The sequence below is a fragment of the Corvus kubaryi genome, unplaced genomic scaffold (genome assembly GCF_017639235.1).
Source record: "Corvus kubaryi isolate FWS band 111438036 unplaced genomic scaffold, C.kubaryi_AGA036_p1.0 35874, whole genome shotgun sequence".
In the NCBI taxonomy this organism is placed as follows: Eukaryota; Metazoa; Chordata; class Aves; order Passeriformes; family Corvidae; genus Corvus; species Corvus kubaryi.
In genome coordinates this window covers 1-11,535 of record NW_024580806.1, presented here as the reverse complement: position 1 = coordinate 11,535, position 11,535 = coordinate 1, and the positions used below count along the sequence as shown (strand labels likewise).

General features: G+C 58.9%; 1 protein-coding gene across 2 annotated transcripts; it reads left to right on the top strand.

The window, feature by feature from the left end:
- Nucleotides 1–7: 7 nt before the first annotated feature.
- MAP2K2 (mitogen-activated protein kinase kinase 2) lies at nt 8–9,465 on the top strand. Of its 2 annotated transcripts, XM_042019803.1 has the most exons (11): nt 8–134; nt 1,279–1,489; nt 2,596–2,742; nt 3,295–3,372; nt 3,705–3,756; nt 3,852–3,976; nt 5,838–6,051; nt 6,825–6,889; nt 7,613–7,674; nt 8,186–8,231; nt 9,075–9,465. In XM_042019803.1, exons 1-11 carry the CDS (start codon nt 49–51, stop codon nt 9,183–9,185), a joined length of 1,197 nt encoding a protein of 398 aa, XP_041875737.1. In that variant the 5' UTR covers nt 8–48; the 3' UTR covers nt 9,186–9,465. The 2 variants fall into 2 exon arrangements, with proteins under 2 accessions (XP_041875737.1, XP_041875738.1); XM_042019804.1 differs by lacking the exon at nt 9,075–9,465 and having other exon boundaries at nt 5,838–6,065; nt 8,186–8,221.
- Nucleotides 9,466–11,535: the final 2,070 nt, after the last annotated feature.

Below are 11,535 nucleotides of genomic sequence, written 5' to 3'. Positions count from 1 at the left end.
GCGCCCGGCCGCGCCCCCCCGGCCCCGCAGGCGCGGCCCGGCCCGGCCATGCCGGCCAAGAGGAAGCCGGTGCTGCCCGCCCTCAACATCGCCCCCAGCGCCGCCGAGGGGCCCAGCCCCGACGGCTCCGCAGAGTGAGTCAGGCCCGGCCGGGACCGCCCCGGCAGCGGGGCTGGGCCTGGGGGGGGACGCGGGGCCTGGGGGGGGACACCGGGCCTCGGGGACACCGGGCCTGGGCACACTGGGGAGGCCGGGACAGAGCGGGCACCGGGTCTGGGGAGTCGGGACACGGCGGGCAGGGGGCGTGGGGAGGGACAGGGAAGGCCTGGGGGAACTGGGACAGGTTTGGGAAGGCCTGGGAAGGTCTGAGGGAGGACCTGGGACAGACTCGGGGGGACCACGGAAGGCCCGGGGGAATTGGGACAGGCCTGGGGGGCTGGATGGGCCCAGTCTGGGGTGTGTGGGGCAGGTAAGGGGTCAGGGAGCCAGAGCCGGGGGGAAGGTTGAGGGTTGGAAGGGGTGGGCGGGGGGGCAGGTGGGATGGGATGGGCAGGGGGAGGCTGCTCTGGCCCCCAGGTTTGCAGGGGGGTGCAGGGTCCGGGCCTGGAGCAGGGGGAAAACAGCACTGGAGACCAAGGTTGGAGCTGAGATGGGGACCGGGGGTCTGGGGGGGACTTGGGGCAGCAGTCGGGGCTTGGCAGATGGGACATGTGGGGTGGAAGGAGGTGAGAGGGAGCACGTGGGGGTTCTGGGTGGAAGGGATGGGGTGAGACCCTCCCGACACGTCCCCCTGGGTGTGGGTGAGGGGGGACAAGGGAGTGGCAGCAACTGGGACAGAGCAGCTGGAGCTGGCACAGGCAGCGGGGGCTCGGCAGCAGGTGCTGGGGGAGCACAGACCCCCCTTTGTGCTCAGGGTTTGGGGTGGGGGCTGTAAAGGAGCTGCTGGACCCCATGGAAAGCGCTTCTCATGTTACACAGCCAAAGCCAAGCTTGGCTTCCCGAGAGGGAGCGGCTGCTGGTGCTGCCTCTTTAAGGGCTGACGGATTTTCTCTATTCCTTGGCTCTCCCAAAACACCTGACTGCTCCAAAGCTCCTCTGCAGAGGGGCTGTGTGTGTCGGGCAGGGACTTCTCCAGGTCTCCCTGTCCAGCTGATCCTGTTGTCAGGGGCTCAGGACGTGTCAGGGGATGGTTTTCAATCATTTCCCTCCACTTCCCTAAAAACTAAACCCTCCTTTCCCTGGTGCTGACTGTCTCCCATCTCCTCCTCCCCTCTCCAGGGCCAACCTCGTGGACCTGCAGAAGAAGCTGGAGGAGCTGGAGCTGGATGAGCAGCAGAAGAAGCGCCTGGAAGCTTTCCTGACCCAGAAAGCCAAAGTGGGGGAGCTGAAGGACGATGACTTCGAGAGGATCTCAGAGCTGGGGGCTGGCAATGGCGGGGTGGTCACCAAAGTGCAGCACAAACCCTCAGGGCTCATCATGGCACGGAAGGTAACAAGGGACTGGGAATGCTGGGGAGCATCTGGAACCCTCCCTGGCTCTGGGAGGGCTGGATTTGGTTGGATTCTCTCTGGAAGTGGTAGTGGGAAGGATGGGCTTGGCACACACATCCCTCAGCCCCATTTAACACATCCCAAGGTCATTCCAGGCAGGGACAGAGGTTCCTCTCAGACTTTGCTTCATTGGGAACATCTTCTACTGTGGTGCCACGGAGCAGAAAATCAGGAGCTGCTTCATGTGCCTGCTGGAAGGGGATGTGCTTGGCAGGAGCAGCACAACCACTGCCCTTCCTCCTCCTTGGGACCATGGAATCATGGAATGGTTTGAGATGGAAGGGACCTTACAGCTCATCCAGTTCCATGGGCAGGGCCACCTTTCCCCAGTCCAGGGTGTTTCCCTCCCCGCTCTGCTCCGAGCCCACGTGGAGCCCCAGAAGCTGCTGCTCGTTCGTGTGCAGAACCTTCACAGGGGCTTTTTCTTTTCTGTGGTTTCCTTGATCTCGGAGCACCTTCTTACAACACCTCCAGAGCTTGTGAAAATGTTCCTGTCTGCTGAGTCAGAGGGGCTGAGATCAAACTCCTGACTCGTCTTTCCACCCGTGTCCGGTGCAATCCCGGCGCCTTCCGTGGCTGAGGCAGCACAGAGCTCTCCCTCTGCCTTTAGTGTGGAATCCCACACGGGATTGGGTTGGAGAGACCTTAAATCCCACCCAGTGCCACCCCTGCCATGGCAGGGACACCTCCCACTGTCCCAGGCTGCTCCAAGCCCCAATGTCCAGCCTGGCCTTGGGCACTGCCAGGGATCCAGGGGCAGCCCCAGCTGCTCTGGGCACCCTGTGCCAGGGCCTGCCCACCCTCCCAGGGAGGGATTTATTCCCAATATCCCACCTAACCCTGCCCTCTGTCCGTGGGAAGCCATTCCCTGTCTCCTGGCACTTTATCCTTAATATTAGTCTGCAAACGGGAACAATTCTGCTCCAAAGCAGCCCCTCCCTTGAAGATCTCATTTCTTCCCAGCACTCAGGGCTTGCTCACAGGCTCCCCATCAGTTCTTTGACTTTCCAGGGGTCACATCTTGCCTGTTTTCTCTCCTGGCAGCTGATCCATTTGGAAATCAAACCGGCCATCAGGAACCAGATCATCCGGGAGCTGCAGGTGCTGCACGAGTGCAATTCCCCCTACATTGTGGGGTTTTACGGGGCCTTCTACAGCGACGGGGAGATCTCCATCTGCATGGAGCACATGGTGAGTCCCTGCCCCTCCCCTGGGCCCCCCCAAATCCCCTCTCCCTGCCAGCTGGGTGGCTCGGGGCACTGCCAGCTCCTTGCTCTGGCCACTCTGCTCCTGGAGGGAGCCACACATTCCTGCTCAGGCATCGGAATGAGGGAGACAGCGACTTTTGGGAAGCGGAAGCAGAGGTTTGGGGCCTGGCCAAGCGGAAATGTTGCCAACCCACTGCTCTGCAGAGCCTGCTGAGAGGCTCAGAGAACAGATTCTGTTGTTTCTGGTGGAGAATGATGTTGTTCCTCCTCCAAACCTGCACCGTCTTTGCATTTCCACTGATGGAAGGAAGCAAAGAACCAACAGCAAGAAGCAGAGCTGGTAAAAAACCAGTTCCCAGTGATCAACTTGAGCCCAGATCACCAGATATCCCATTTTTTGGCTGGAAAAGGAGTGTGCTCCATGCTGAGGGATGCTCTGTACTGCTCATCCCTCACTTGCTGCCCTGTACATCCAGCTGCTCCGTTTTCCTGCTGGGAATTGCTGTGTTGGTCATTCCCATGTTCTTCATTTTAGGATGGTGGCTCTTTGGATCAGGTGCTGAAAGAAGCCAAAAGAATTCCTGAGGAAATCCTGGGCAAAGTCAGTATAGCGGTGAGTTATGGGGCTGCTCAGGCTTCCAGGGGGGATTTGCTGGGATTGGGAATAACACCTGGGCTGCCTTGGGAAGCTTTCTGCACACTCCTGGACCAAGAGGCCAGAGGGGAGGCGAAATATTCCCAACCCCTTTTCCTCTGGATAATGTTGGCTTCACCTCGAGGAGGTTTGGAAGAAGTTTTGGGTGGTTCACCCAAAATCTGTGATGGAATTGGGGCTAAATTGCAAACCCTGAGGGGCGTGGACACCGCAGGGCAGCTCCCCTTGAGCTGAGGGCAAAGCTCTTCCCTGCCCAGCCCTGCTCTCATCCAGCCTTTGGATTCCTGCAGGTTCTGCGGGGCCTGGCCTATCTGCGGGAGAAGCACCAAATCATGCACAGAGGTGAGAGCAGGGCCCTGAAAATCCCAGCCTGCACTGCAGGAGCCCCAGGTGTCCCCCAGAGCCACCTTCACTGTCCCCTCTCTCGCTGTTCCCAGATGTGAAACCCTCCAACATCCTGGTGAATTCCCGAGGGGAGATTAAGCTCTGTGATTTCGGGGTCAGCGGGCAGCTCATTGACTCCATGGCCAACTCCTTTGTGGGAACTCGGTCCTACATGTCTGTAAGTTCCTTTCAGATGGGGTTTTTGGGTAATTTGGGTTCATCTCAGCTCTGTTTCCATCCCCATCCGGTTCACTTTGGGGTGAGTCCAGTCCTTTGGAAGCAGAGAGCTCCTGATCCTCTGAGGACGAGCAGTGGTGTGTGTGGAAATGCAGATCCTCCCAGGAAAAACATTTCATGTCCTACAAATCCTTCCACATTTTATTTTGGGAAGTGTTTCTGGGTACAAAACCATCTTCTCTTTGTGTGTGCAAAGCTCTGTCCAAAAGCTGGGTGCAGAGAGGACACAAGAGCTGCTCCAGCCACCTCCCCTGGGGGTAAATGGGGGTAAAACCAGTTCAGAGCAGCTGGGATTCGGGACAGGCCAGTGGGAAATTAAAGCCAAATTGGAATCAGTCAGTGGGAGTGAATCCCAGATTGCTTTGGGTTGGAATGGATTTTAAACACATCCCATTCCACCCCTGCCATGGGCAGGGACACCTTCCCTGATCCCAGGCAGCTCCAAGCCCTGTCCAACCTGGCCTTGGGCACTGCCAGGGATCCAGGGGCAGCCCCAGCTGCTCTGGGAACGTGTGCCAGGGCCTCACCTCCCTCCCAGGGAAGGATCCCGAGGTCTGAGCTGCTCCTGTATTTTTGGGAATGGTTATTCCAGTGCAGTTATAGTTAGACAGGGGCTATTTAAAAATCCTGTCCCCTCTCTCCCGGGCACTGGCTCCAAGCTGCCTCAGAGCTGCCAGTGGGGATGACTTGCATGGATTGATTTATTTCTCATTTTTTCTTTTAATGGCCATAACCTCGAGTGGATTTTCTGCTCCTCTGATTCCTCTTGGATGTTAACAGGAGTGAGCAGGAAAATACATTTTTATGAATAATTTGAGTTCCTTAGATTTCATCACACGGAGGAATAGATTCCTGCTGGCTGTTCCAAACTCCCAAAGAGAAGTAGCTGGGAATGCTGCTGAGTTGGGAGTGTGGATGAGATGCTCCAAGTGCTTTTTGGCTGCACATCATCCTTCTTTTCCATTCCCATTGCACACGATCCTTCTGAGACTCTCCTTTCCCTGGAGAGCTGCCATGGAGAGGCCTTTGGGATATCACAGAATTCCAGAATGCTTTGGCTGGGAAGGGACCTTAAATCTCATCCAGTGCCACCCCAGCCATGGCAGGGACACCTCCCACTGGCCCAGCATGCTCCAACCTGGCCTTGGGCACTGCCAGGGATCCAGGGGCAGCCACAGCTGCTCTGGGCACCCTGTGCCAGGGCCTCCCCACTCTCACAGGGAAGAGTTTATTCCCAATATCCCACCTAACCCTGCCCTCTGTCCGTGGGAAGCCATTCCCTGTGACCTGTCCCTTGTCCAAAGTCCTTCTCCAGTTCCCTTGGAGCCCCTTTAGGCCCTGGAGTTTGAGTCTCATCCGTGTAATTTCAGCACAGGATATCTGTCACCCTGAGTGTCAATATCCCATGTCACCCCCCATTCCCTGTGCCCTGGGTGCCATTATCCCATATCAATTCCCATGCCCTGGGTGCTGTTATCCCCCATCCCTGTCCCCATTCCCCCATCCCTGTCCCCGCTCCCCCCTCACCCCATCCCTGTCCCCGCTCCCCCCTCACCCCATCCCTGTCCCCATTCCCCCCTCACCCCATCCCTGTCCCCATTCCTCCATCCCCACCCCTGTCCCTGCTTCCACCTCACCCCATCCCTGTCCCCATTCCCCCGTCACCCCATCCCTGTCCCCATTCCCCCGTCACCCCATCCCTGTCCCCATTCCCCCCTCACCCCATCCCTGTCCCCATTCCCCCCATTCCCCCATGCCTGTCCCTGCTCCCCCCTCACCCCAGCCCTGTGCTCTCCCCGCAGCCCGAGCGCCTGCAGGGCACGCACTACTCGGTGCAGTCGGACATCTGGAGCATGGGGCTGTCCCTAGTGGAGCTGTCGATCGGAAGGTACCCAATCCCCCCGCCAGACTCCAAGGAAGTGGAAGCAATTTTTGGCCGTCCTGTGGTGGACGGGGCGGAGGGAGAGTCCCCCAGCATCTCGCCGCGGGCCAGGCCCCCAGGACGCCCCGTCAGTGGTAGGGGCTGTGGTGTGCGTTGGCAGCAACACTTCCATGGGGGATGAAGGGGTTGGGATCTGGCTGGTGCGGCTGGGAGAGCCGCTCTGGAGGAGGTTGTGGTGGGAATGTTTGTAGGGAAAGTCACGGATGGAGCCACGGCGATGCTCCGGCAGGACCCGCCCCGCCACAGGTTTGTGGAATTCAGGTGGGAGCGTGGGGAGGGGCCTCTCAGGATGGATTTGGGATCTGTTGAAGAGTCCACGGGCTCCTTAGACCCCCCTGTGTCCCACAGAAAGGCTCAGCCCCCTGTGCTGTGGGCACAGCTGGAATGTGGATCCCTTGGAAAAGACATTCTGAGGGGGACAGTCACAGCCCTTGTGGTCCTCAGGCCTTGTCTGTGCTGCCAGCAGGTTCCTGCCAGGCCTGAGGCAGCTTTTGGGGAAGAGCTTTGCTGGGAGCTCTCACAGAAGCACCAAACACCGCAGGGATTCCAGGGAGGCTCTGCTGGAGCCATTTCCTTGGGAGCAGAAGGCTCTGGAAGCGCTGCCCCAGCCAGAGTAGATGATCTGGTGCTGCCCAAACACTCCAAGCTGGGAAGTAAATCTGGACTGGAGGCCTGGTGAAAGAAATCCAAAATTTGGGAATGGACTTGATTTCTCTTTAACCATGACTCAGTTCCCCCGGGAGTTGCCTCAGCCTCTCCCAGCAGAACTCCCCCAAAGGGGTGTTTTTCACCCCAAACTGAGCCCTGAGCAGCCTCTCAGCACCGTTTGTGTCATGTCACCCCCCAGGCCACGGGATGGACACCAGGCCTGCCATGGCCATCTTTGAGCTGCTGGATTACATCGTTAACGAGGTGGGTGTTTGTTCTCCCAAGGCTCTGCCAGGATTCCCGGAGGTTCCACAGGGATGTCCCTGCTCTGCTGAGTCAGGGTGGGATCTGGAATGTTTGTTAGTCATGGAATCCCAGGATGGTTTGGGTTGGAAGAACCTCAAAGCTTATCCAGTCCCACCCCTGCCGTGGGCAGGGCACCTTCCCTGATCCCAGGCTGCTCCAACCTGGCCTTGAACATTTCCAGGGATCCAGGGGCAGCCACAGCTGCTCTGGGAAATCCATTCCAGGGCCTCCCCACGCTCCCAGCCAGGAATTCCTTCCCTATATCCCATCTAAACCTTCCCTCCTTCAGCTTAAGGCCATCCCCCTTGTCCTACCCAACTTGCAAGGACAAGTGTAAAGAGCAGCTTCCCTTCCCAAGGTGATGGAATTGACCCCAATTCTCATTTTGGGATTGTTTCATCAGCTGTAGGTGTTGCCAGAGCTGGGATTTGTGAGGTTGGATTTAGGGTTGGGATGTTTGGTGATTTCCCAGCTTTGGCTGGGGTTCAGTGTGGGGTCCCTCAGGTGCAGGACGAGCTGGAGCAGCCAGGGAAGGAATGGCAGGGAAGGGTTTTCCTGGCTGGAAAGTCAGTGAGGATGAGGAGGATGAGGGTGGCACAGCTCACTGACCCTGCAGCTGGCACTGATTTTTGGCACAGTAACACAGCAGTGATGCAGGAACCCCTTCTCCTTCCTCCACAGCCGCCTCCCAAGCTGCCGAGTGGAGTCTTCACGCAAGATTTCCAGGAGTTTGTAAATAAATGGTGAGGATTTCATCTCCTGGCTGGAGGTGGAGGCCTGGACGTGCTCCCTGACAGCTCTGCGGCTCCACCCTCTGTGTTCTGCCTGATCCCACATTGTGCTGGGAGCTCCTGCCTCGGGAAGGGTTGGAATAAAAGCAGTTTATTTGTGGGGCTGCTGAGCAGGATCCCAGCTCCTTCTAAATCTGAGCCTGGCCAGGGGGGTGGTGGAGCAGATCCTGGGGCTGAGTCACCCTGTGGGCACAGGGATACCTGAAGGTGCTGCCAGAGATTGGATATTACAAAAATCCCAAATTCCTGCCAAGCTTTAGGGCCTCTTCTCCATTTGCAGGGCACAGTTTGTCCCCACAGTCTGGGAGAGATGGATCCTGCAGCTCTCCCTGGGAGCTGGGCTGGCAGGGCTGGGGCCCCTCCCAGGATCCTGAGTGGCTTTGGCTGAAGCTGGAGACCTCTCCAGCCTGATCCCCACGAGGAATCTCACACTGGCTTTGCTCTCTTGTTCTTCTCATTTCAGCTTAATTAAAAACCCAGCAGAACGAGCAGATCTGAAGATGCTGATGGTGAGTGGGGAGAGGATTTTCCTCCTGTACCAGGGTGGCACCAGCTCTGCCAGCTCTGCCCCATCCCTCCTGCTCCAAAGGCTGGGAAGTCCCAGGCTGAGCTCAGGATGAGCAGAGAGGGCTGGGCAGAGGGAGGGACTGACCCCCTTTGATCCAGGGGCAGGGATGGGTCCCTGCTGGGAGCCTGTCCAGGCTTTGCTGAGGACAGGACAAACCTGGCTCCTCAGCTGGGCAGGAGGGCGGCACTGAGGGCTGGATCCCAGCTGTGCTCACATTCCAGAGATCCAGCTGAGTCCTGGGCTCATCCCCCAGCCTGGGCAGCAGGGAAAGGGGGGATTCTGCCCACTCGGGTGAGACCCCACCTGCAGAGCTGCCTCCAGCTCTGGTCCAACAGCAGGAAGATGTGGAGCTGCTGGAGAGAGTCCAGAGGAGGCCCCAGAGCTGCTCCAGGGCTGGAGCCCCTCTGCTCTGGAGCCAGGCTGGGAGAGCTGGGAATGTTCACCTGGAGAAGGGAAGGACACAGGGAGAGCTCCGAGCCCCTTGCAGGGCCTAAAGGGGCTCCAGGAGAGCTGCAGAGGGACTGGGGGCAGGGGATGGAGGGACAGGACCCAGGGAATGGCTTCCCACTGCCAGAGGGCAGGGCTGGATGGGATATCGGGAAGGAATTGTTCCCTGGGAGGGTGGGGAGGGCTGCAAGGATCAAATGTTTTCCCCAAATCCTCTTTCCCGTAGTACCAAGATCTACCCCCCTCTCCAGGGCACATCCCACAGCACGGGGCTGGCTTTTGGGATCCGGGATGCTCCTCAGGGGTGCTCCTGACCGTGTTTTCCCTGTGCTTGCAGAGCCACACGTTCATCAAGCGCTCCGAGGTGGAGGAGGTGGATTTCGCGGGCTGGCTGTGCCGGACGCTGCGGCTGAACCAGCCCAGCACTCCCACCCGAGCTGCCATGTGAGCCCGGCCTGGCACTCGCTGCCTCTGGCACCGCTTCCTCTCTTCCTCCACGGCAGAACTGCCCCTCCTTCCTCCCTCCCAGCCCGCCGAGCCCAGCGCCAAAGCTCCGGCCCCCAAAGCTCCGGCCCCTCGGAAGCGTCTCCATCGTCCGGGGCTGCCCGGCGGGGTTGGTTCCTCGGATGCAGGGGTGTTCCAGGCCTCTGCTCCAGCTCTGGAGCTCCTGACACTTGGGAATTGTGGTGCTGCTTATGTTGATTTTTCTTTAGTTTGGGGTTATTTTTTTTTTGGTTTGTTTTTTGTTTTCATTTTTGGAAATGTGTTCACTTGGGTTCAAAAGAAGGTGACGGGGGTGTGGGGCGGGGCGGGGATGAGGGGCTGGGCAGCTGATGCTTCGCCTCATCCCTGGTCTTCTCTGGGATGGAGAATCAGCGGGGTCAGGAATGGAGAAACCCTGCCTCGGGTGGCCCAAAGCGGTGTCACCGCCCTGCCTGGGGACACAGGGGGGCTCTGGGCTGGCCCTGGGCGTGGGGCAGAGCAGAGATCGGGGTTTGCCTGCTTTGCTTTTTAAACGGTTGTTCTGAAGCCCGGCCTTGTCCCGCGCTGGATGTTCAGGGGAGGGGCTGGATCCATCGGGGTGAGGAGGGAGGGAATGGGGATGGGGACGGCTCCCACTTTTCGGTGTCCAGGTGAGGGGACAGCGTGGATTTTCCTTCCCTGCCGAGGTGGAGGCAGAGCCCGGTTGTTCCCGGTGGCCGTGCCCGGGATTTGGGTCCCTTCCCTGATCCCATCTGGGGGCACAGGGAGGGGTGAAGCCCCTCCAGGCTGCAGTTTTCCCCCTCCAGCTGCCTCCGGCCCATCCCTGGGGTGGCCTCAGCCATTGTGGACGTGGCAGAGCTCCAGGATTCCCTGTCGGAGCCCCCTGGCCAGGGATGAACCCACCCAGCCCAAGCCACCTCATCCGAAGGCCCCTGGATTGTCCCTCCCATCAAGGACCTTGCAGCCCCCCAGGGCCCGACCCCCTCATTTCCCACCACGTGTGGATTTTGGGGTGAATCGTTCCCCTGCTCCCCTCACGTGGCTCAGCAACCCCTGAGCCCCCCATAAGGATTTGGGAAGTTTGGTGGGAATTTTTCGGTGTTTCCCTTCTTTCTTTGGCTGTTTTGCACCCAGTCAGGCTGGCAGCTGCCATCCCCCTGCCTGCCCTGGGTCCCACCATGGCAGCCCCCCAAAATTAACAACCAGGGCTGGGTAACCCCAAATCTCTCATCCCTTTTCCTTTCCTGTTTTCCAGCACAGGACAAAGGCGCTGCCCTGCTCGGGGCTAGCCCGGAGGGCAACCATGTCCGCAAAGGGGGGACACCCCAATTTTTGGGGGGAACACCCCAGTTTTGAGGGGGGGGAACACCCCAGATTTGGGGGGTCTGTGCTTGCTGGCTCAGCTCATGCCTGGCCAAGCCACCCTGGAGCCGTGAGGTGCTCGATGTGACAGATTTTGCCTCTTATTTTATGCGGGAAGTGGGGAAGGTTCCTCAAGTTTTGGGCTGTTTTCCATAGGTTTTGGTGCTGGGTTTTGGAGGAGGAAGAGGAGGAAAAGGAGGAGGAGGAGAGCGTGGATGGAGCAGTTTGGTGGTGCAATTAATTTTTTTTTTTAAACTCGATATTTTCATCATGGGGGGGGGAGGGAGGGAATAATAAATAAACGGCACTTTACATTTCCAGGCGGTTTCTCTCCTCGGTTGTGCCCCGGGTGGGTTTAATCCCCTTTGGAGCCGGAATTCCGGCCGGGAGCGCTGCCTCCGGGAGTTCTGGGATGTGCTGCTGGCTCTCCCGGGGATGCTCTGGCCACGCTGTCCAGCGGCTGCCTCCAGTGGAAGCGGGAGACACCAGAATTACCCTGGCACAAGGCAGCCTCGGACGGGATGGATGTGGAATCCAAGGACCTAAATCCTGCCTGGGATCAGCTTGGAAATATTTGGGAGGGGGGGGCGAAATATTTAGGGGTGTTCAATATTTGGGGTGAGGAGGAGCTGGGAGAGGCTGGAAAAATCCAAATTGGGCCCAAAATTGGAAAATATTTTGCATTTTGTGCTGTGAACGATGCAGGGGCTCAGGGGGTGACACCAGCACCGTGCCATCCCTAATTCAGGCTCCTTCTGGGACATTTTTGGGGGTCCCGTGAGGTGGTGCCACTTTGGGGGGGTCCCGGTGTGGCTTTTCCTGCTGTTTTGGGGTCCCCCAGGGCTCTGGGGTGTCCTGCAGAGCCCGGGATGAACTCGTTGCACCCCTGGCAGCTGTGCCAGGTTTCGGTGATGCCAGCTGGGAATTGGGGGGGGGGGCCCGGGGGGGTCCCC

Coding starts and splice junctions, on each gene's coding strand:
- MAP2K2 (XM_042019803.1), top strand. CDS start 49: ATGCCGGCCAAGAGGAAGCCGGTGCTGCCCGCCCTCAACATCGCCCCC. Junction 3,373..3,704: donor TGGGCAAAGTCAGTATAGCG/GTGAGTTATGGG, acceptor GGATTCCTGCAG/GTTCTGCGGGGCCTGGCCTA. Junction 7,675..8,185: donor CAGGAGTTTGTAAATAAATG/GTGAGGATTTCA, acceptor TTCTCATTTCAG/CTTAATTAAAAACCCAGCAG.